The following is a 25266-nucleotide window of genomic DNA, read 5'->3' as shown; positions in this document are numbered from 1 at the left end:
TACCAGGAAACGCTGTCGGCGAACGCTACGCACGAAGGGGAGCTTTCCCGTAGAAACAAGGCCCCTTGCGTGGGTCGCGATGCGGCGGATGCGAGCGCCATCTGGAGGTGTTGCAAGCCACTGGGCGCGTCGCTTGATGGCCTTTGAGATTTGTGCGAACGGAGGCCGCGACAGTTCTATACATGGTCGAAAAGCTTAAAAAGGGGTGTGTGTTTTTTGAGTTTCTGCGTAACAGAATTATGTTTTCTAATGTATTGAAATTACATTCTGACGCTACCCTGTCTCTAGGTTGTGTGAAAGTCGTAATTAAGAACTTTTCCGGCGCGGTTTAGCTAGAGAACATCAATTAGTTTATTAACTTATTTGCGCTACATCGAGGGTCTGCGTGGTTGGATATGCGTGGGTCAAAATGTTCTTTTGCCGAAATGACGTCTGACTACGGACGCCGACGCCGGCTTTCTGCGACATGGGGCCCTTACCGTTGCAAGCACGGGGCAATCAGACGGGAAGTCGCGTACTTAGGCGCGGATATGTCGCCAGGCGCGGTTGTACCGTGGAGGTATTTATATATATATATATATATATATATATATATATATATATATATATATATATATATGTGTGTGTGTGTGTGTTTGTGTGCGAAGCCTGTCAACCAGGGAAAGTTGACCCAGCACTGCGTTCAGCAGTGCAGGCGATCGACCATCAGAGAGCCGTTTTGATCACATGAATTTAGGCTGAGTGGGGCCTCTTCCTCCCATCCAAGGTTTAAGGTACCTCCTCACGTGTGTCAACCGGTATTCAAGGTGGCCTCGGGCGACACCTCTACAAGACATCACGGCCGAAACAGTGGCGGAAGCATTTATTGGTGCATGGGTGTCACTGTACGGTTGTCCTTTGCGAATAACTACTGACCGCGGACGCAAATTCCAGAGCTCGCTTTTTTTTTGTCCTGGCAAGACTGCTCAGCACGCGCCTTCACAACACGAAGGCTTACCACCTCCAGAGCAAGGGCATGGTGGAGCGTCTCCACCGACAACTGAAGGAGTAATTGACGGTCATGCTTGACAGGCAGCAGTGCGTGGAAACGCTACCTCTGGTACTACTGGGGCTAGGATGACCTCAGAGTCATCGCAGCCAAGATGCTGTATGGGTGAGCAAACCGCGTTCCAGGCCAGAGTTTTGGCCCCCAGCGAGGCAGTCCGCCAGCGACCTTGCAGCATTTATAGAGTTTACATTCTTGGCTCGGCCAGCTTTAACGTGCAATCCCACGCATCACCCGCGGGCAGCCTGTGTTTAGTTCCCGACAATGCACACAACAACAGACGTCTTTCTCCGGCGCGACTCTATCAAGCCACCACTGACTCCTACTTATGAAGGCCCCTTTCGTGTGGTTTGCATTCAGAGAAAACCTTGAAGACAGACCTTTGCTAGAAGGAAGAGACGGCGTCGTGCGACCCCGTGAAACCAGCCTATCTTGAACATTTAGTCTTCATTCCTTCACCCATTCACACCTAATCTTCCGGCATTCTGTGGGGGGAGCCACTGCAGCGACTGTCCATCACTTCGCCGTGCCTCACCTTTGGGTATTTGCCTCTTGATCTGGAAATCCTGTTTAGCTCGCCGTGCCTCGCCGCCGTGCCTCGCCGTGTGGTTCGGAACATAAGCGGCTGCCCGACTGGAGTGCCGACAAAACCACTCGGCAAAACTGCTTTTACTTTGGATAAAGCCAGTTTACTCTCCGTTCTAAAGCTGTCAAAACATGCATTCCTTTCCTCCGCCAAACCGAGCTTCGAACACCCTTATTCTTACAATCTCACTGAACCAGCAGTGGCTAAGCGTGACTTGATGCTTGAATACGCTTTCCCACCGTTGTGGGTTTTAGTTCTTCCCATGTCTTAGTCCCTGCTGCCTTAGTATAATATTTATAACTTTAGGCGATTGGACGCTTTAGTAATTTATATTCCCAGCCTACCAGCATTTATAAAAAAAAAGACATGCTGCTATATTGCGGTCTATTTCTTTCTCATCACATCAGGATGCAAACACGACGAGTACGAAGTCCGTTGCGATATTAAAGTGGGGGTCCCCGGAGACTTGTGTCCAGGAGTTACGCGGTGGCCATGCCACTATGGACACAGAAGGTGTGCATGCGTGAAAGGAACATTCCAGAGGTGGGACGCCCACTGTGTGCCTAAAAGAGACTGCGGTAAGTATGCAAGCGCTGGCTGCTACACATTGTTGTCATTCCGGCACGGAAGTGCTAGTGCTCTACAGCTGCCCTGAGCAAATTAAAAGTACGATCGCGTTTTTCAGTAAAAAATGCTCTACACTTTCAGGATTGCACTGAACTGCTTGAGTAGGAGTGGTGTATCAGGAAAGAATATACGAGACTGAATAAGCGCACCCAATGACTCGCTTTATTTATAAAGCCTAATCAGAAGGTAGTTGCATTAGCGTCACAAAGATTGACTCCCAGTAAACTTACTATATGCGAAACGCACGCACAATATTAACACGCAGTTTCAAAGATAAGGTGAGACAGATTATCCTACATGTCGCAAAACATTTATTTAGCGTGATCATTATTTCACCTAGAACTACATTCACGCAGCTGCGCCGATTTCTTTGTAGAGAAAAGAAAAGAGCCATATGGAACATTGGAATACTAAAAAAACCCGTTGCCCATGATACTTACCGCATAGTCGAGCACAATATTCCATAACATTTTGGTTATCGCATCGTTTTGGTATCATCTGCTCGCGTCAATAGCGCGTAGAAATGTGAATTACTTATTTACGCTAGTTTTCTTTCTTTCTGGCACCTCTGCTCACAGATACCCTTACGCATCACTCGCACTTCTTCCAATATTGTTGTGACGTCAGGCTACACTAATCGCCAATGGTTCACACTTCTGTATAAGCAGCTAGCGACAGAACGACACAATGCTTATCTTTGCTCTTCTCGTTTCTCTTCTTTTTCCAAAAACCATGGATTTTTATTGCCTCTAAAGTCATCAGGGCCTTCGACCCAGGCAATGTAAGTAATATAAATATACAATAGCAAATTCATTACACTTATTCTCAGTACAGCTTGTCGATCATGATCATGTTCGATGTTCCTCTTTTTCTACCCTGAGCATAGTAGCAATCTAAAAGGACTCTGACCTACGGCAGACTTCTCTGCTTAGCGTTAAATAAGTTCTCCCGGCATTCTGTCTTGAAAACAGACATCAATTAAGAGTCTTCGTCTGTCAGCAAACTAATTGGTGGCTTTGAAATACGTAAGTGGTACTATTACAGCATGTCGCGGGAGTTGGTTTCCGTTCGTAACAAAGTTTAGTAGCGCGAAAAGACAACAGATATGAGATAGAAGAAAAATAACGCTGACTCACTACTGACGTTGTTTGTGAATTGAAAGTGCCCTAATCTCTGTGGGGAATACATGGTAGTCCCAAGTGTCTTGGTATTCACAGACTCATTTAAGCCATCTCGCTGTTCCGTGATATTTCTTGGATTCCCAATTCTGACTTATAGGTGTATTTTTTGAAATAAACTGATCCTGGAAATTCTTATAATTTAGTGCGGACGTTGAAGACGTGCATTGTTCCATACTTCAGCATCAGCTATTTCTTAGCGAGAGGACAATAATGAGCAAGCTTTCAATGAAATAGTGGGATCTCCATCGCGGGGTTCATGTAATTACTGACTGTCTACATTCGATTCACGCTAGTTGGTCGAGACACTGGAATGTTCATCCACAAGTGTGGAACTCGCATTCGTTCGTGCGTTGCGCACATCCTAAGCGAAGGTTTTGTTGAGCCACGTTAATCGACAACAATGTAAGCGACTACATGGAATGTTCAAAATATTTTGGTTGTATTGATGAATATTTAGTTATCACTAAAGCATTGACAACCAATAAGATCTATTATATTTTAATATAAACCATTCCACAAAGAAGCTTCGCTTTGCCTTTAAATTCCGAAATGGTGACTGGCTACACTTTCTGGACTATAAATTGAGGCGAACTATAATTACCTTTTTTGGAGTCATAACGCAAAGTTATGTGAATCGTTACCTTGGTTTAATGCGGGCCTCTAGAATGCTGAAATAAGTTAGAATCCTTTGTCTAGCCTAGGCTCAGTACATGGAAAATATCTTGTGCATATGGCGCAAGAAAGCTCAGTAAGGACGATTGAGCGAAATAATGAGCAGGTCAATGTGAGAAGTGTGAACGATACGCTAAGGAATGCAGCCGTTTTTTTCTCATGTTCATCGCATGCTGCATGGTATAAAAATATTTTGCTGATTATTATGGTGTCACTGTAGCCTTCAAACCACCTGTTAAGCTTGGACACGTTTGTGTATTGGTCGACAAAAACAAAACACGAGATTCTCTAACTGATCGCAACTTGTGTAAGGTAAGTAACGAGGTTAAATTCCTGCCTTGCCCACACCAGGTGGAGCATACAGAATTTCTTCATAGTGAGTTAAAGTTCGTAATTTCCAGAGCGGACAATGCGTAAATGATCTGCTCAGAAAACACAAGAATAGCATTCGAGCTAAAGCGCAGTCTCATTTAGCAGCTCACTATAGCACGTATTGCATGTGTGTCGCTTTTCTTATGATACCGACGCTCTTAGTTAGCACTAGTAAGAAGTAGCCACAAGGCTTGTGATAGAGGCCTATCACGTTGCACGCAGTAATGTACGCATTAGTCACCCTCCCATCAGGAGCAAGATGTGCAATATGTGTCGGGCCGTGGACTGTAGTTATCAGGGGACTGCATTACCACATGACTCTGTCAGATTTATGCTGTAGTAATATTTAAAAATTTTCCGACAGTTATGTTGACACACACACACACACACACACACACACACACACACACACACACACACACACACACACACACACACACACACACACATATATATATATAGATATGTATATGTATATATATATATATATATATATATATATATATATATATATATATATATATATATATATATATATATATATATATATGTAAGATACCTTACGAGGCCCCTACAGGGGGATTGAGTAAGGGGGTATACAATCAAGTACATACAATCTAGTAACAATAATAAAAGAACACCAACCAAGTGGACTGCGTAAAAGTCAAACATATTAGCTACACAAAGCTGTATATGAGTACAATAAAAAAGAACACTATAAGTTTGTAACAAACGTATTACAGTGCAAGAAAAAGGTAGGGAAAATAACAGAACAATGGGTGTGACATCAACGGTTTACAAGTGTTAAGCGAGTTGAGTGAGTGCTTGAATTTTTCGCGGTCAGTTTCCGCAACTGCCCAGAGCCGAATGGCACGTGGAATTGCAGACGAGTTAAATGCTCCTGTTTTACTATAGATGTGCGTGAAGCTGTGATGATTGTGTAATCTGTGCGACGTGTGCGATGACGTTTCTAGATGTAGGGAACGTTTGCTAGTGTGGTGGGCGCATTTATGAAATAATGACAAAAGGTCTATGTCGCGACGATTACTTAGCATCTGAAGAAAAATGTTAATCTATAGTTGAGTTACGCTAGAACGGTAGTCATAATTCAGGGAAATGAAACGTGCGGCTCTATTTTCGATTGATTCCGGCATGTTAATTAAGTAATCTTGGTGGGGAGACCAGACAGGAGCGGCGAACTCAAATCGAGAGCGAACAAATGTTTGAAATGCTAGTTTGCGGATAAGTGGAGGCGAGTTCCGAAGGCTACGTCTCAGGTAACACAGGGATCGAGAAGCACTGCCGCAGATGGTGGTAATGTGAGAAGTCCAGGGGAAGTTTATTGAGAGATTTACGCCTAGGTATATAAATGATGATGTCCGAGATAATGGGACATCTTTAACACATTAGGAATAGCCCAAGTTAGTGCGTTCCCGGGTGAAGGACATCACTTTGCATTTTGATGAATGTAGACTCATTAGCCAGGTGTCACACCAATTAATAATTTGGCTAAAATCACTTTGGAGGATCAGATGGTCATCGGAACTGTTAATGGGACGATAGATAATGCAGTCGTCAGCAAAAACGCGCATGCATGATGATAAGTTATTGGGTGTGTCATTAACGTATATCAGAAAGAGTAAGGGACCATGAACGCTTCCTTGTGGTACACCGGATGGAACATATGAAAGGGGCGAGGAGAAGCTGTTAGTGAAAGTAAACTTCTGCCTGTTAGAAAGAAAATTTCGAAGCTAGGATAGAGTTAATGAATCAAGTTTTAATGATGACAACTTCAAAAACAGGCGACAATGGGCTACGCGGTCAAAAGCTTTCGAAAAATCCAGGAAGATGCTCCCAGTTTGAAGGTTTGAGTCCATGTTATAATGTAAATCTGTCGTAAATTCAAGCAGTTGCGTTTCGCACGACAAACTTCTCCTGAAACCATGTTGATTATGAAAAAAGAAGTTGTTCGATTCTAAATGATGGTAAACATGAGATGCAATAATATGTTCCATCATTTTACTGCATATGCACGTTAGTGATATCGGTCGGTAGTTCTCAGCCAAGTTTTTGTCAGCGTCTTTGAAGATGGGGTATGACTTTGGCTGTTTTCCAATCTTGGGGTATCTGACCTGTCCATAAAGATTCATGAAAAATGTGGAATAAGAATTTGCTGGATACTGAGGCTGTATATATTAGTAATTTAGAATTAATATTGCGAATGCCTGCTGAAGACGAAACTTTCCAGTTATTATTAAGCTGAACTATACCATCAATATTAATGTCAATAGGTTCCATGTACAGGTAATCTAGGTCTGCAACAATGGGCAGATTAGTAATACCTTCTTTCGTGAATACGGATGAAAAAAATTTATTAAATACTGGAGCGCACTCACTGTTAGGAATAGGCGTATTTTTTTATTGTGTAACGAGATGTCATTAGCATGGCGTTCAGAAGATAAAATTTGCCTTAACTTTCTGGGATTAGATTTTAGCAGTGAAGGAAGGTTTTGGGAAAATTATTTATTTTTGGCTACCATTGAGAGCAGAGCAGTATGAACTTAACAGTTAAGATACCTTTCCCAAGCTGACGGGGTGCCGGTTTGTTTTGCAGTTTTGTATGAACGTTTCTTTATGTTTCTGAGTAGATGAAGGGACTTAGTGAACCACGGTTGGTTGTTGTCTTCAGTTATTATGATTAAAGGAATGTACAGCTCAACCAATGCGCATAACGTCTCTGAACATGACCCAGTTATTATGAACAGACCTGGTGTGGAACAAAGGTGGAAATTTATGTTCAAGAAATGATTCTAGCTCAATGTTGGTTACTTCAAAATTTCCCTTGTTGTAGTCATGAATTGTCTTTCTTGAGACACCTGTAAATGGTAATGGGATACTGATGGATTCATCGAGTAATATGTGGTCACTGAAACCATCCAAACACGTTACTTGTTCTATAGTTTTCGGGGCGCTAGTTAGTATAAGATCTAAGACGTTAGAGCCACGGGTAGGTTGTTTAATCATCTGCAAAAGATTGTAGTCTAATGTTAGGCTAATGAATTCTGATAAAAAACTGCAGGACGACGACAAATTTTGCAAATCAATGAGAGGAAGATTAAAGTCGCCAATAAGGTATGTGAACTCGGTTGGTCAGAGCTGGGTGGCTTTAGCAATTGTCCTACCCAAATGCGGGTGGTGCATACGACTTGCACAGATAGTCAGTTTACGAACCACGGATAGTATTGGCCGCTGTATACTGGCATATGCTACACCATTTAGTTAGTCGGCCGTTTTTGTTTACATTCAGTCATTCCATTGCCAAGGAATAATAAGGTCACTCCTATTCTAAACGTGCATTGCAAACGCGTATGCAAAAAAAGGAAATGCAGGGGCCGCATTGCCACACGGTTTAGTGACACACACACACACACACACACACACACACACACACACACACACACACACACACACACACACACACACACACACACACACACACACACACACACACACACACACACACACACACACACACACACACACACACACACACACACACACACATATATATATATATTGTAAGCGCGACCCATGACTGACCCTTCTTTATCTCTACACATCGTCAGCACTTGTACATATTCCCCATCTGTACTCATCATCAGTCGCACAGCTTGTTCTTCGTCGTAGCTCGAGCTCGGCTGGAATAAGCGGTTCCTTTTAAGTGGTTGAAGTTGGTTTTCGTTCCCCGCGACCTCTCCCCCTTCTCACTGGAGCTCTGCTCGGGTCACCGCATACCACCTATTGCCATACTTGCTCAAGACAATCCGAGCACGTGCGCTACTACCACCCCAGATCAGCCTTCGCCATCCGTCGTGGCCATCCACAATCGCCACCGTGACCCAACAGTCTTCGCTGGTCTGCGGGGAGATGACGCCGAGTAATGGCTCCAAAACTAGAAGCTGGCAAGCGACTTCAATAAGCAAAATAACTCACAGAAGTTGCACAGTGTCCCATTCTGCCTCACGGATGTCGGGAAAACCTGGTTTTCGAACCATCAGCCTGATGTCCCCGACCGGGAGACGCTCACGCAGCAACTTCGTCAGATCGGCGCTTCCGCTGTCCGCATTGAGGTCGCGAAGAAGAAGCTCGCTGAGCGCGTCCAGTTCCTTGGGAAATCGTACATATCCTACAGTGAGGATGCGTTAGCTTTGTGCATACTTGTCAACGCCACCATGTCCCTGACCGAGCGCACACGGCATATTCTTAAAGGCATAAACACCGTCGCCTTTAGCGCACTCGCCACGCATGATCCTGCCACCATCCAAGATGTAATAGCCACTTGCCAGCGCCTAGAGGAACTACAATCTCTAGAGCTATGCACGGACAACACAGACCTTCGTTTGCCTTCAGTAGTATAATTGCATACACTCATACGTGATATCGTTCGTGAGGAACTTCACGGGCGGTGCTCTACCTGTTCGCCAGAACCTGCCGTCGCCCCTTCTCCGACCGATTTCCGCGAGATTATCAAGCACAAGATCGCCTCTGCGTCGCGTCTACTGTCTTCCGACGGCCCCCGCGCTCGACCGGTGCCAACATGTGCCGACGTCGCAGCGCTCCCGCCGGTCACCGCGACCACTCTACAAACGAACCACTATGTCCCTGTCGCTTCACTGTCGCCACCAGTGCGTTTACAGCCTTACCGTTCCGTTCCGCTTCCTGCTCGACGCATTTGATACTTCTGTGCGTACCGCGGGCATATCTCTCGGTTTTGTCGATGGTGTCAGAAGGATGAGCAACATGGTTATACATCCGGAGAGCTACCAGACAACCTCCTACCGCTCTTCATTTCACCCATCACCCTCCCCTCCGTACCCTACCAACACGCCTCTGAATTCTTGAGAATCTCGCCGCAGGTCGCCTTCGGCACGTCGTCGTTCCGTATCACCTCTCCGACCTGCTTCTGATGTCTCCAAGGCTGACTCGTAAAACTCTCCGATGCAGTTTTAGGAGGGGAAACTGCATTCTCCGGACAGCCCACGATTCCTCCAAACCGGCCTTCGACCTTGTTGTAAGTGGTTGCAGAAGGTGTGCCCGTCGAAGCTCTCATTGGCACAGGTGTCGCCATTTCGATTATGCTGGCAGACTTTTGTTCCCGCCTTCAGAAAGTGATGATGCCTCATTGTAGCCCGTCTCTTCGTGCAGCGACCCACGCCGTTCTTCATCCCATCGCAGCGCAAACGTGGTCAAGATCGCGTTATCGCATACGCTAATCGGCTCTTCACAGCAGTGGAGCGCAACTATTCGATTACAGATCTTGAATGCATGGCTCTCGTCTCGGCGGTTTCCACATTCCACTCGTATTTGTATGGCACGCACTTCTCTCTAATCACGGACCACCACGTGCTCTGCTGGCTTCCCTCCTTCAAGGATCTTCAAGGATCCCTCAAGGATTGGTAGCTGGGCTCTGAGGCTGCAAGAATATTCCTATACAATAGTGTACCAGTCGGGCCGAATACATCAAGACGCAGACTGTTTGTCACTCTATCCAATGGCTGAACCACCCGCCTACCCTGACCCCGATACCGACGCTTGCGTTTTCTCCGTTTCTCAGCTGCTACACGTTGCCGAAGAGCAACGTCGTGATTCCACTTTGCGCGCCGTCATTGTAGGCTTGGAATCTTCGCCTTCTGATTCGGCCCTTTACCTGTTTGTTCTCCTGGATTGTGTATTATACCTGCACAATGAACGCCCCGACGGTCTTGCCTTACTCCTCGTCATTCTTAAGCACATCCGCTCAGCTGTTCTGTATGAACTTCACGATTTAGAAACGGCAGGTCACCTTGGCATCTACTGCACCTATGACCGAATCCGCCGACGTTCCTTTGACCAGGCCTTGCCCGCTCCGTCCGGAAATACTTTGCTGCGTGCGAAAAATGCCAGCGCCGAAAAACACCATCGACGCTCCCTGCCGGGTGCCTTCAACCGCTCGACATTCCTTCGGAGCCGTCCTTTCGCGTTGGCTTGGACTTACGTGGCACTTTCCCGCTATCCACATCTGACAAAAAGTGGGTAGCTGTGGCGACAGCTTACGCCACACGCTACGTGATCACCAGAGCGCTGCCAACAAACTGCGCCACTGATGTCGCCGATTTTCGTTTACCCGACGTGATCTTGCAGCGTGTTACTCCACGCCAACGGCTCATAGATCGTGGTCGGACATTTCTTTCTGAAGTCATCGCCGACATCCTGCAGTCCTGCTCCACCAAGTACAAGCTGACTACTTCTTACCATCCACACACTAATGATCTCACTGAGCGTCTGAATCGTGCCCTAAAGGACATGCTTGCAAAGAACCTCTCGTCTGATCATACTCACTGGGACCTTGCCCTACCTTACGTAACTTTTGCATATAATTCTTCGCGTCACGACACTACCGGTTTTTCCATGTTCTTTCTGCTGTTCAGCCGAGAACCCACATAGCCACTGGACGCACCCCATCCATCCGCCGCAGCAGAGACCAGCGAGTATACACTTGACGCCATCACCAGGGCAGCCCAAGCACGCGAAATTGCCCGCGCTTGCCTCCTGGCTTCTCAAGACAAGCGACGGCGCTCATAGGATCGCCAACACAGAGACGTTCACTTTTCGCCTGGATCTCCGGTACTTCTGTGGTACCAGACTCGCCACGTTCGCCTGTCAGAAAAACTGCTGTCTCGGTACACAGTCCCATATCGAGTGCTGCTGGCCGTGACTCCAGTTGCCTACGAAATCGCTCAGTCAGTGCCGATGCATGATCTGCCCCAAATTCCGCTGACGTTTTGCATGTCGCACACCTCAAGCCATGTTGCTTTCGATATTTAGACGCCCCGGGATGGTGCTTCATCTGCCGAGGAGAATGATACATGCATATTGCGTGTTTCTTGTGACCGATGCACGCGGGCGCCGCGACGAAGATGATGAACGTTTTGTGGCTCTCCAGCTGTCGGCTGCACTCGCCAGCGCTGCAGTTTCCTTTTATAAATATACTTTGCCAATAGCCTCAGCCGTAATCCTTTGTTCGCGTAACAATATGGTCATGATGGGAACATTGTGTTGTGTGCGGGAGACGACGAAACAACAAAAGGGAACACAACGCAACGATCGGCATATAATACGCGACATGTTTGTAAGGACTACTGTATGGACATATACAGGGTGTCCCAGCCATCATGCATCACGTTTTTATAAAATATTGCCTATTCAATGCTAAGATAACCAATTGTATATTGTTCAAAGTTGGTTAGAGTAACCGCAAGTAATTTTGTTATACGTGTAATTCAATTTAGTAATTAAATGGGATTAGCTAATGTTTTCATTACTGCTCTGAATGCCATGCTGTCAATGAACAATTTGTAAGAAATTGACAGGAACTTAAGGGACGAGAAAGCCAGAGAGGTCGGCATGAGCTGGCATGCTTTTTCCTGCTGCTCTGCACAGGGAAAAAAGCAAAGGAGACAGAAAGAGTGTTATGAAGGTGACGGTTGACGACAGGAAGAAGGGATGCATGTAGACACTAACAAAGTGGTTTCTATAAAGCCTTGCATGTAGCACGGCAATATTCAAGTAGTCCAGCACAGGCCTTGTAGCCATCGATGTTTCTGTACGGTAACACTTTGCGGACAAAATAGTACTTTCGCACAATGTTTGACTGCCAATGCCTGCTAGCGTCTAAGCCAGTGTCTTCCGCTGTAATCCATGGAGAGGGGAGTCGGAAAATGGATGTTGAAGACTCTCAGACACTTGGCAGCGTTCACAGTTCGGGCTGCCCACACGGCCGATAGGATGTGCATATCGTCGAGTGAAGGCGACGTCCACGCGAATCCGGTGAATCATCCTTGTTTGGCACCGCTTGACTTTAGCCGGGAGGCGAAAAGTCCTGCCACAGTCTATCTCCCGTTGGCACCTCTGCCGTTGGTAGGACACGTAAACTTAAATTGAGTAAGACCGTGATTCCTCTATGATGCCGGAAGTCGATCTACACCGTGGCAGGCCTAGGCATGTTCGCAGAGCTTGAGCCTGAAGGCTTTCCAACTTCTGAAAACACGTTTAACCTATATTGGAAAGCACGGGAATGTTGTAGCACCTGATATAGTTGCGAAAGACTGTTCAGAGGAGCCTCGTCCTCTTGTAAGTCTAGCTACAACGCGGATGAAGTGTAGAATGCTGGATAATTTGGTTCGCAGTGCCCGGACGTGCTTCGAACAAGATAGGCTGCGGTCAATGACGACACCTAAATATCTATAGTGCGTGACACCAGAGATCACTGATCCGTCAACAAATATAGGACACCATGTCATCGCTTTCCTTGCGAATTCCGTTGCAGTACATTTTGCTGCGGAAAGTTGCAGGCTTTGACGACACAAAAATTTTGATGCTATGATTGTGGCCCCTTGTAGCCTTGCAAGTATTTATGGGCGCGTTACTGCAGATGTCTATATGCATATGTCATCCGCGTCTGCGCTAATGTTAACATTGTCAGGGAGCTCAGCTCGAAGGTCAACGAGCATGATGTTGAATAACATAGGAGTCAGGACCGCCCCTTGTGGAAGCCTACGGTCAAGCTGGTGCCTGTCCGTTTCACCGTCAGCCGTCGACACAAAAATAGTACGTGCGCTAGGGTAGCTAAATATTAACGCATAGAGAATAACACCTATGCAAAGGTCTTCAAGCGCATGAACAATGACTTCATGAAGGACGTTACTGTAAGCGCTTTTTATGCCAACAAATTGCACCCACTAGTCGCCGACGTCATTTTTCCTGTTCTACGCTAGAAACTAGGTCGATAACACCGTCTGTAGATAAACGTCCTCTGCGGAATGTATTCATAAAGTCTGGCAAGGTGGCATATTTCTCCTGCACCCATTCGAACTTTGTCAGCAGCATCCGTTCCATCAATTTGCCGATGCAGCTGGCTAGATCAATAGGCCTACAGGATGAAAGCTTGTATGTGCACTTTCCTGGTTTCAAAAGAACCACTATACGACTGCACTTCCAGTTGTCCGGAACTGTCGCCGAATCCCATGTTTAATTATAGAATGACAGAAAGACTATCCGCACTTACTGGTTGAGATGACAAGGAGCAGTGTAGGTGACCTCATCAGGCCCTGAGACGGACGAGCGAGGGAGGCAAGAATCCCAGCATCCAGCTCATGCATAGTTAACGGCTGATCGAGGCGATCGTCACAAGATGGCGACGAGTAGCAATATGAAAGTGATGCCGGTGAGCTGGATGCGCCTACAAGTAATCGCCATTAATCTTCAACCACTTCCACTTCACTCCAACCTTTCTTTAGTGACACGGCCCAAAAAGATGCAATTGTTGCGTTTGTGCTTGGAGTCCAGTCCAGTCCTGTAGCAGTGTACCAGTCCGGCGCGTGAGCAGCTTGCGTTGTCTTCTTGCTGTGTGCGGCGCTGGCCTAGCACTTCGATGGCAGCGGGTCGCCAAATTTACTTCGTCATTCCGTTGGACGCCACGTGTCCGCTTCCACCAACGAAATGCCGTTTCAGGGGCCTGAGGGAATGACGAAGTAAATTTGGCGGCCCGGCGGCATTGAAGCGCTAGGCCAACGCCGCACACAGCAAGGAGATAACGCAAGCTGCTCGCAGGCAGGACCGACGGTGACCTTGGAGACGTGAGGAAAGGCGGAAGGGGTGGGGCGACATGGACGATACACACGCTCTTTTGCCGGCCAGTTTCGGTTTTAAGGAGCCTGCCAAGGGGAACTAATTGTTCGCGTAGCTTCCGCATGAAATCTGCTATTGAAATTTAATCGTGTGTATAGGTAGCTTCGAGGACGGGCCCCAAAGTGCTCATTTGCTATACACACCTATTGTACCAAAACTTGGCTAACTACGGTCGCAATAGCCTAAATTGCTCTGTATATAGAGGCTGTGAATCCGTACATTCGTACGGTAAACGTAACGTTTCCGAGATTTATATCTTCCTAATTAAAAAAATTGGTGCATCTAAATAAAAGCATCCTGTTTACAATGCGCTGCAGGGGAGCTGTAGTAAAGACCTAAAACTTAAAGCTGGTATGTTTTAAATCATGTTCTCTTTTGTCCGTTCATATTTTCTGGCTGATAGACAAAAGCATACGTAAAATCAACGATATAACTTGACCAACCATTCACCCACGTCAAAAAGCAGCGCCTTCAACCAAGCTCAATAGAAGTTAGTCGCGCAGCTGTCGCCTTATATTGTGCACCCCACCCACGGCAGCCCATTGGGCCCGGTGCCTTGGTGTGGGTAAGAGGGCCGAAAACTGGCGGTTGATGCATCATGTGTGCAGTATGTACCAGTGAAAGCGTGCCAGGGTGAGCCGGCTTTTGCGGCTTCATGTTGCGCATGCAAGCGAGCAAAGCGGGGTGGAAGCGCGCTGTATTCCGTCGCACAAGGTGGGAAGCGGGGCGGCTTTCTACTCCAGCCGGCCCGGGCGGCCGTGCGCGCCCACCCGGGCCGCTGTATCTTGAAAGCCATCATGGACGGGGACAGAGTCGGCTGCGCGCTGTGTTTTCGCGGCTTAGTTCCCGTTGATCATAAACGCCGCACGAAACTCAATTCACTGGCTGCTGCTGCCGCGCTTAATCACTCCTGTGTTTTGACAGTCAGTTTCGGCGGTGATCGAGTGATATGTGTTGATGTTTGCTTATGTCTGCACGTTTATATAGCCGATAAAACTACTATGCTTACTTCGTATAGATAGCTGTCCGCTAATATGCTATCTCAATTGACGCTTCGCCTTTCGGGCGAAACTGCGAATTTTTTGGTCAGGTGATATTTTTAATTTTCGCGGGCTTCCTTTATTTGCTGCAAAAAATAAACGGGGGCAAAGTTTACCTGGGTAATAAATACCAGTTTTAGGCTTCTTTTAATTCTTTAAATATTCTTCAGTGGCAGCACGTCATTCAGAGCAGTAAATAAAAATGAGCTACATAAAATTTATTAATAAATTGAATGGCAGCAAAAGAATTTCTGGCGGCTGCTCTTCTCGACTGTGAATAATATCCGCTTCGTTATCTTCTCGTAGAATGACATGTATTCTTTAGCATGATAGCTGGGACATCCGGTATAGACACAACCTTTAAGAGCACAGTCTTTACAGTTGTTAACTTAAGTGTTTGGATAAATGAACAAAGTTATGAACCTATATGTGCATAAAGTATACTCTGCACGTATGTGCGATCGAACGCAGCACATTATAATAATCGAAGACAATGACAGAAACTACCGTTAATCTAAAGATCGCATAAAAGACCACCGGTGACGGTGGTATGTGACCTATGCCTAACATTTTGACATATGACATGGCATCCTCACATATGACCTATCCCTATTCCTTACAGGGCTGTCAACACTACTAAATGCTCACTAAGCGCACCACTTACACTCAGTCTCAATTATCGGCAGTAATAAACAGCTAGTAAATGGGTAGCAACGGGTGGTAAGCTCAGTGACTGCACACGTTACTGCTTTTTTACTACCATTTAGTGCAATTTACATTCGCTACCTACCTTAGGCATTTCTGTCTGTCTGTCTGTCTGTCTCCATCCATCCATCCATCCATCCATCCATCCATCCATCCATCCATCCATCCATCCATCCATCCATCCATCCATCCATCCATCCATCCATCCATCCATCCATCCATCCATCCATCCATCCATCCATCCATCCATCCATCCATCCATCCTCTTACGCCCACTCAGTGCCCCAAGTTGTCAACCAGCTTCGGCCGCTAAATGTGTTTGTGGTCGTGATGCCGTCGTGATCGTTCCACCGTCGTCATCGAAGCCTCGTCATCTGACTCTCGTCACACAGACGTCGTCAGGCTTCTACGCCGATCCAGTGACCCAAGTTTTCATAGCTTCGGCCACCAGGCATGTCCACGGGGCCGTGAGGCCGCTTTTGTCGTTGCGTTGTCGTATTGCCAGATTTGTCACCCCACACTCGTCATGCCGTTGCGGTCGCGCCATTGACGTTATGCAGTCCTATCACATTCGTTGTCACAACGTTGTCGTGAGGCCGTCGTGGTCCATAAAGATTCGTCATTTCACTCTCGTCCTGCAGCCGCCGTCTTGACTTTTGCGCCAAGCCAGTATTCCATATCATCTAATAGCTTGGGCAACTAGGTATGCGCTTTTTGTAGATGATATAAGGAAATGGTGACGCACAATTTAAGGCGCTGGCTACTCCTTTGTACTTGAATGGTTCTATATTACAACACACAGGGTTCAAAATTACATATCAAATAACCTTTTCACATAAGCACCAGGACTTGTCAGGCAACGTTTTCACAATAACACTACGACGTAAGAAACACAGGGTACATACAATATACATAATAAATTTCTCCTCAGTTATGTAGAAAAAGTCTAAAATCCAAATGGCACTGTCGCCTATTAACACAAATTCTAGTCAGCGGCTGGTACATACATCGTGTAAATGCAATATCACATTTAGTCAGAACAGAACAGTCAACAAAGCAAAATTTCCGAACACATAGATAGATACAGCGACATTGAAATGAAAAAAACAATAAAAGCGTTAATAACGGCCGACAATGCCGCTGTCTTGAAGAAAAGTCTTTAGCTCTTTCAAAGCACTCTTCTGCAAGGAACTTGTTAGCTAAAGACCCAAAAGTTTCTTTAAACTGAAAGGCCTGCGGTGTAATGTAATTAAGGTTGAATTAAGTAGGCGTCTTGATGTGTCGTGATGTGGGCAATCTGGAAAAAAGGTGATACATATCTTCGTCCACAAATCCGCAATCACATTCAGGAGTTTTCGTACAGCCAATTCTCTGTAAGAAATGTGTTGTGCAGGTAGTGCCTAGCCATAACCCTTTATGAGGTCCTACTTGTCACTGGAAATTTCGTTCATAAAAACTGAAGAATGACATTCAGGAGGGCACAAGTAAATGTTTGACACATTTTTAAAGAAACGTGGTGCAGCAGTTTTCGAAAAAGAAGTGGTACATATACGTACCACTGACATTGCTACATGAAATGCAATGTGGTACACATTTCTACCGCTGTCCGCAGGCGGTTTAAAATGAAAATACAATGTTTAACAGGAACAATATTTACAAAGTCAATGGTGCTATTCACTTGTGGAATAGCTTAAAACATTCGACGCACAGCGGAACTTCTCATTTGCTGTACAGAAAGCTCGTTCGAACTTGCTTCTGTGCCGTGGAGCACCACCTACACCCCTGTCGAATGTCCGACCGCTACGGGTGATGATCTTTACCGAGAAATCTGATGTCATCAGGAACTCCTACCATCTGCTGACTACTTGCAGTCCCCTTCTTACTATTATGGGTGACAATCCTTTGCTGGGCCCTGAAGGTTTGTCGATTTATTAGCCTGCGGCCAACGGAAAGCCGAAAGAACAAGCATGTTGTCTCATGGTGCCCGGCAAACTGCACAAAAGCATTTCTAACAGCAACGTCCAGTAGATAATAGAAAATTTTGTGCCATCCTTTTTACAGCGGTGGACTCCTGGGTAAGCACTGCGCTTCTGATCAAACCTATCTACGCCGCCTATCTATGTGTTGTAGTCCGATATTGCCTTTGGGCAAGTGACTCCTACACGAGCGCCACTGCAAAAGCTTCTGTTGACCTCTACAACTGCTTTCGAATTGTGGAAATTTGACATGGCAGTGACACATTTGCTGTCCTTTCAATAGTATGCAGTTACTGGCCCTTTGAACTACCACAAGTGCGCTCCTTTCTTGAGGCCGTTGTCACCCTTGATCATTTGCGACAAGTCTTTGAGGTTGATGCGCAAAGTACTAGTTGCAAGAATGCCCTTCTCGGAAAGCATTTCAAAGAGTCGCGTGGTAGTAAAAAATTGTTGAAAAAACAACTAAGAACCCTCTTGGGCCTCCCCTGAGAGCGACAAGACGCCATGCTCTCCTAAGTTTAGATCAGCAGGCCGGTTACCGTCTTCGCCTTCATAAATCTGCAACTGTAGAATGTAACCTGTTGCAGAAGCGGCCCGGCACCACACCTTACACCCACGCTTGATAGGCTTCTTTGGCATGCACCGTTTCAAAGGGGACCGTCCTTTGAAAGGTATCATGCTCTCATCCATTGCTTGATGGCATGAAGGGGTGTACTGCCGCTTGAAACGTTCACTCACAGCATCGACAAGAGGATGGACTTTTCCGAGTCAATCGCAGCCGTCTTAGCCCCCTTTCCTCAGCTTTGAGAGGTCAGTAATATGAAGATAGTTGAGGATTGCTTGAAATCAATTAAAAGTCATCACTTTACTTATTTCTTCTAGAAAAGAAATTGGCACTACTCCAATATAAGTACATGTGATGAGTAGGATTCACACTCGTCAAAAGAAGCATCCCTACGAAGGCTTCAAGCTCCTGCTAAGAAACTTCATGCCAGCGTGGTTGATGCTTCTGGTTGGCATACCTGTTCATCTCTGTGACGAGCACGTCAAGCACTTCATCAAAGTTCAAGGAGAATGCCTCCTTTGCGGTCAAAGGAGCTTCCGAGCAGAACAGCGAGTCCCATATTTTTGGGGCCTCTAAAATGCTGGTTGGGAGGGTACTAGTCTAGCTTTCTAACGAAGCGTCGTCCTCTTTGTCGGAAAGGGCAGCATGGTATAACTTGCACGTCCTTTTTTTTTGCGCTGGTCTTTTTCGCGAATACGAGCGCTTCCGCGAACTATCGCCTGGCGCTTGTCTGCTTTCAGACCGGTGATTCTTTGATAGAACGCTTGTACTTTTGTCTCCGCTTTTTCGCTTTGTTTCCCTGCATTTCTGGGAGCTGCCGCCCCCTCCTTGCGGCAATGGATGAAGAATTCTTCGAGGACTTTCCTGATGTGCAGCCGTCAGGTCGGCTAGCGTCCAGGAAACGTGGAAGTGCGTCAAGCGATACAGACAGCGAGGCCACTGAGATATGTTCGGACAGCTGCGACTCGTCGGACGTTGACTTCCAGGCTGTGATGAATAGATCAGCGGCATCTGCAGGCATCTTCGTCGCCAAGTGCTTCTACCGTGAAGAGTGCACCGTTGCGCTGGCCGCACAATGTGCTCTTTCTGCCCGTGGACCCGGCGACCAATTTGCGGCTCCTCAACAGGCAGGTCCTCTCTTCCTTACTCGAGAGAATCGCACCAAATGAGATTAAAGACGGGCGAATAAACTCGCGGAAAAATGTCCTGGCAGTTGATGTGTTACATCGCAGCGCCCTACAACACCTACGTAATATAACCGATATCGACAATGTAAAGGTGCGATCAATGATCCCTACAGGCGGCGATGGCACTGCGGGCGTCATTTATGACGTCGACGTTGCCATTCCTAAGGACAACTTGCCAACGCTGATAAAGCCAACGACAGAAGGCAATTTCATCAGAAGGATTTACAGATTGGGAAACACAGACTGTGTGAAGCTTTTGTTTGAAGGAGACAGCCTTCCTTCCCACGTCAAAGCAGGACATGTCCGCCATCCAGTACGACCATTCGTATCGAAGCCCCTCCAGTGTTTCAAGTGTTGCAATATTGGCCACGTGAAGGGTGTCTGCGTGAACAACTTCGTGTGCCCGTGGTGCTCTGAGTCCCATTCAGAAGACGTCTGCAACGCACATGTTATAAAGTGCCCTAACTGCAGTGGTCCTCACAAGGCCTCATCACAGGATTTCCCGCGGGTGCGGAAGGAATTCACGATTCTAAAACGAATGGTGCGGGACAATTCAACGCATCGAGAGGCTGCTATCGCTGTTCGGCGACGTCGGCATCGACACCGAAAACGTTCACGAAATTCCGCAACTGCAGATAGGTACACGCCAGCTACCACCAGAAGGACTGCTGCATGACCACACTGCGCCACCAAGACAGATACAAGGAAAGCAAACAAAGCGGAGAGGCTCGCCTGTCCTGAAGAATGGCCTGAGCTACCGAGGGCACAACTCCCTGGTAAGTTACCTCAAAACGCACCGACTTCGACGGCTTCTGCAACTGTTGAAGCGACGCTGGCTGACGATCTCCAGGTCATCAAAATTCTGCGGTCGCTCATGAATGCCGTTCGCGTTATACTTACCAGCATGAAGTCTTCGTCTGAGCAAAGCGCACTACAGGTGCTGGACACTCTGAGTCCAGTACTTGCAGCTCTTGCTTAAAACCATGGCTCTCCAGAAGCATTCGTTTCGTGACGAAGTCCGAAACGCGTCGATATTTTAGTGGAACGCCAGATCACTGAAGTCACGCATGTCGGACTTTCGACAGTTGGTGTTCACGAATAAGTTCCCAGTCATCGTCATCTGCGAGCCCCTATCAGATAACATCAGACTGTCCGGGTATGAGTGCTTCATGTCCGCCACCCAGGGAGAATGCAGCAAGATCATCGTATTCATGCGACGTGATCTTACGTATGTCCATCACCCAGTGTCGCTTGACCAAGAAAACCAATACGTATGTCTGACAGTGAAGAAAGGCAAGCTCACTTTCACATTAATTGGAGCCTACATATCGTCCTCAAGTCGGTTGGACTGCGAGAGATTACGGCGAATCACGATAGCGACTCCGCAGCCTTTGGTGATTACTTGAGATTTTAATGCCCACCGCCATCTCTGGGGAAGTTCTAAGATAAACTCGGGAGGCAGAAGATTAGTGTCATTTGCCTCCGAAGAACTGTGCTTGTTAAATGATGGGAGCCCCACCTTTCTACGTGGAACTGCCTACTGTAGCTGCCTGGACCTCACCTTTGTTTCACGCTCCTTCACTAGAAAGGTCAGGTGCTTTCCGGATATCGAAACGCGGGGAAGTGACCACCTACCTACTTATCTTAGGGTTGAAGGGTTGACGGACTCCAGGTTAGCCGGCGTCACACAATGTATCGACTGGCCAATATTCAAGTCAATTGTCGAAGACGGCTGTCGTGATGACTCGTCCTCTAGCCTAGAGGACATCACAAAAGGTGCCCTAGAGGCTACGAAACATTCGCTTCTGAGAACGTATACACGCACCCAATACGACATTGAGCTAGAGAAGCTTCGTCCAATTCGTCGTCGTGCAGAGCGAAGATACAGGCGCACGAAATCTGTACATGACTTGAGGTTGGCCAGAAGAGCTCAAAAGAAAATTCAGCGTCGCATGGACAAACTTGCATCGCGAAGATGGAAATTATTCTGCGAATCTTTGGATCCACGGAAACCTTTGTCTCACATATGGAGAACTTCTTGAAGGGGCAGCGCGAAAAAACGACGACAGAAGGCAGGAACACACAGGACAGCGCTGAACTCACAACTAACTTTATTCGAAGGCATACATACACTTAAGTACACAACCCATAGCCACGTGCTCTCCCATCCATGGCGTGATATCAGTGCGCAGGCAAAAAAAACAAAAACACGCGAAACCATTTAATCTAATACTACGTTATGGAGCTGCTTAAAAATTCAAATTCACTATCATGCAAATTTATCGATGGCATGCTTACACAGCGCGACGGAGAGCACGTGGCTATGGGTTGTGTACTTAAGTGTATGTATGCCTTCGAATAAAGTTAGTTGTGAGTTCAGCGCTGTCCTGTGTGTTCCTGCCTTCTGTCGTCGTTTTTTCGCGCTGCCCCTTCAAGATGTTCAACCAATACCAACTCGCCCAAATGTCGATCCTTCTACAGTATATGGAGAACTGTTCGTGGTCTCCGTGGAACCCCTCAGCTGCGCCACCCTTTTAAGTCTTTGGCCCTTCCCCAACAATGCAGCAAGATTGACGTAGCGGAAGATTTCTGCAAAAGGATTGCTGGCGAAACTAGTTCCACTGGAACATCGACGCTCAGCCACTCACCGATTTCACGCGAACCCCGCATGGATAGTCCTTTCTCCACGGACGAGCTCGAAGCTGCACTGGCCTTGTGCAGCGTTCATCTTCACCAGGACCCGACGGTATAACCTACTGTGCCCTATGTAATCTTAGCGAAGAGGCTCGAAAAGTGCTCCTGCTGTTGTTCAACAGCTCCTGACAGACAGGTACGGTTCCCCAGGAATGGAAGACCAGTCGCCTAATTCCACCGCTCAAGCCTGGCAAGTCGCCTGTAGACATTGCATCATACCGACCAATTGTGCTTGCCAGTTGCATCGGAAAACTAATGGAGAGGATGGTTCTAGCACGGCTAGAATGGTACCTCGAACATTACCAGGCATATCCTAATGCTGTGGCCGGTTTCAGGCGTGGCCGTTCTTCCACAGACAACGTTATCGACTTGGTGACGTACGTCGAGCACCAGAAGTCCTGCAAAAGATTATCTGCTGCCCTGTTTCTGGATGTTAAAGGAGCGTAGGATAACGTAACGCACGAAGCGATTTTCAACGCGTTAGAGGCAGTAGGGCTTAGCGGCAAAATCTATTTCTGGATAAGTAGCTATCTACATAAGAGATCCTTTTTCGTACTTGCCGAGGATGGCCCGACCTCCCAGCACTACAGTAACCGTGGGGGGCCTCATGGCGGAGTACTCAGCCCAACGCTCTTCAGTCCTACACTCATTGGACTCAGCGACATCCTGCCAAGCACCGTTAGGCTCTCCATCTATGCCGACGACATATGCATTTGGACTTCGGCTGCGACGCGACTGCAGCTTCGCGCGCGGCTTCAAAAGTCAGCCACTTTAACATCATCCTAGCTTCGGGAACAAGGACTTCGTATATTATACGAAAAGTGCGCAGCGGTGGCATTTGCCAGGAAATCGATGTCTCCATACGTGATATCCGTCGACAGACACATGATCACGTACAGCACGAGTCACAGATGTTTGGGGTAGTCCTTGACAAAAATCTCTCCTGGACCCCTTATGTGAAATATGTGAAAAAACGCCTAACAGGAATTTGCCATATGTTTAAGTTCCTTGCAGGAAAGACCTGGGGAATGCCAATACACTCTATGCTGCAACTGTACAGGGTCCTCTTTATTGGATTTTTGTGGTACAGCCTACCGGTCATGTCCAAGACCTGCAGAACTAACCTGAATATAATCCAAAGCACCCAAGCCCAAGCCCAAGCCCTCAAGATATGTCTCGGTCTACCGCGGAGTGCGTCAACGACTGAAGTTATTGCGGTCGCTCAAGATTTCACTATTAGGACGCACATTAGCATTGAAACAATGCGTGTACACATAAGACACTTCGCCCGGACCCCTACCCACCACCTAGCAAGTCTCCCAGTAGATAGGCCCCACACGACATTCAGTGCGACTGTCTTCGCGCACCGTGCCTCTTTCAGGTCAGGTTACACACCTGCGGCAAGGCCTTCCATTCCTCCATGGTCTATGCGCCGTACTCAAGTGAACCTTACAATCCCAGGACTTCAGAAATAGTCGGACTTACCATCATCAGCGCTCAAGCAACCAACTTTACTTCTCTTGTACGAGAAATACAGCGACTGCGCACACGTCTACACTGATGGATAAACTACATCAACCAGTTCCGGCGGTGCTGTAGTTATACCAGCAATGAGAATAACCAAGCGGTTCAAGACTTCCCATGTCACTACGTCTACAGCTGCTGAGCTCGCGGCTCTCCGCGACGCGCTTCAAGTGATAAATGCTGAAAGTCTTGTGCGATGCAAGGCCGGCCTTGCAATGTGTGCAGTCGTTTCTCCGACATGGAACTCAGGTTCAGCTCACGTGCGAAATTGCGGAACTTGTCCATCACTTACGAGAAAAAGGCCATGATATCTCTTTTCAGTGGATACCAGGTGATTGCAGTATCATTGGAAATAATGACGCCGATAAGGCAGCTCGGACGTCAAACCAAGAAGACCGCTGCGTCCCTATTCCTCTCGCAAGGACCGACGCCGCGACACAACTTGGCATTCTAGCACGCACAATCTCCTTAGCAGAGTGGAATACCGTACATACAAGGCGCATAAGACTGCACAGACTAAACCCGTCACTTCAACTCAGACCTCCAGCCGGTCTGCACTGGCGTGAAGCGTCTCTTCTGTGTCGGTTATGGCTTGGAGTAGCCTTCACGAATGCCTACTCAGCACTAATTGGAATGGCTGATAGTCCTGCATGTGATGTTTGCGGATGCGAGGAAAGCATTGACCACTTATTGTGCCATTGTCCTCAGTTTCAAGCACAAAGACAGTATTTGTCCAACACATTGAGGAAACTGGATGATCGTCCTCTGAGTGAACAGACATTACTAGAGCACCGTCCCGACCGATCATCGGCTCAGGAGGCAGTTTAGGCACTTTTGTGTTTTCTCAGAACTTCTGGTTCGCTCGAGCGACTTTAACTCAAGTGCTGTCCGTACACCTATTTACACTTTCTCTCTCCCTTCTTTCTCTTCCCCTTCTCCCATCCCCCAGTGTAAGGTAGCCAACCAGACTATTGACTGGTTAACATCCCTGCCTTCCTGTTTTCTTCTCTCTCTCTCTCAGACTGGTAAAGCCGCGCAAATGCGAAGGGAACTGCGACATGTGATACACAGGCCTACGCGACTTCGCGACTACAGTCCCCAAGCAGTTAAATCAGTCCACGCGTGACTTGAGATATGTTGCTATTATGAAAAAATATCTCCACTTTCAGGAAGAATGCAAATGCGCGGCCTGTGCAATTTGACCGGTGCATAGACTTCCGCTTAGGCCTAACAACCCAAGCCAAAAGCGAGCCCAGAACAGATAATTCAAAACGGTGAAAAATTAGGGGGCCCTCAATGTATGTATATGGTTGCAAATAAATAACCAGGTTCCATTTAGTAAGCGGATAGAAGAAGATACTTAGCA

At 47.0% G+C, this 25266-nt stretch overlaps 1 protein-coding gene across 1 annotated transcript in view; it reads left to right on the top strand.

Moving 5' to 3' along the window:
- LOC142588699 (uncharacterized) overlaps positions 1 to 25266 on the top strand; it is a 49891-nt gene that overhangs the window by 5791 nt on the left and 18834 nt on the right. Inside the window, exons 2-3 of the mRNA XM_075700518.1 lie at positions 2039 to 2209; positions 3014 to 3039. Of these exons, the coding sequence (XP_075556633.1) occupies positions 2039 to 2209; positions 3014 to 3039 (197 nt within the window). The remainder of the gene's footprint in view (positions 1 to 2038; positions 2210 to 3013; positions 3040 to 25266) is intronic.

Source organism: Dermacentor variabilis, chromosome 7 (assembly GCF_050947875.1).
Source record: "Dermacentor variabilis isolate Ectoservices chromosome 7, ASM5094787v1, whole genome shotgun sequence".
Lineage (NCBI taxonomy): Eukaryota > Metazoa > Arthropoda > Arachnida > Ixodida > Ixodidae > Dermacentor > Dermacentor variabilis.
The sequence above is the reverse complement of the archived record's forward strand: the minus strand, read 5'-3'. Positions and strand labels throughout refer to the sequence as shown.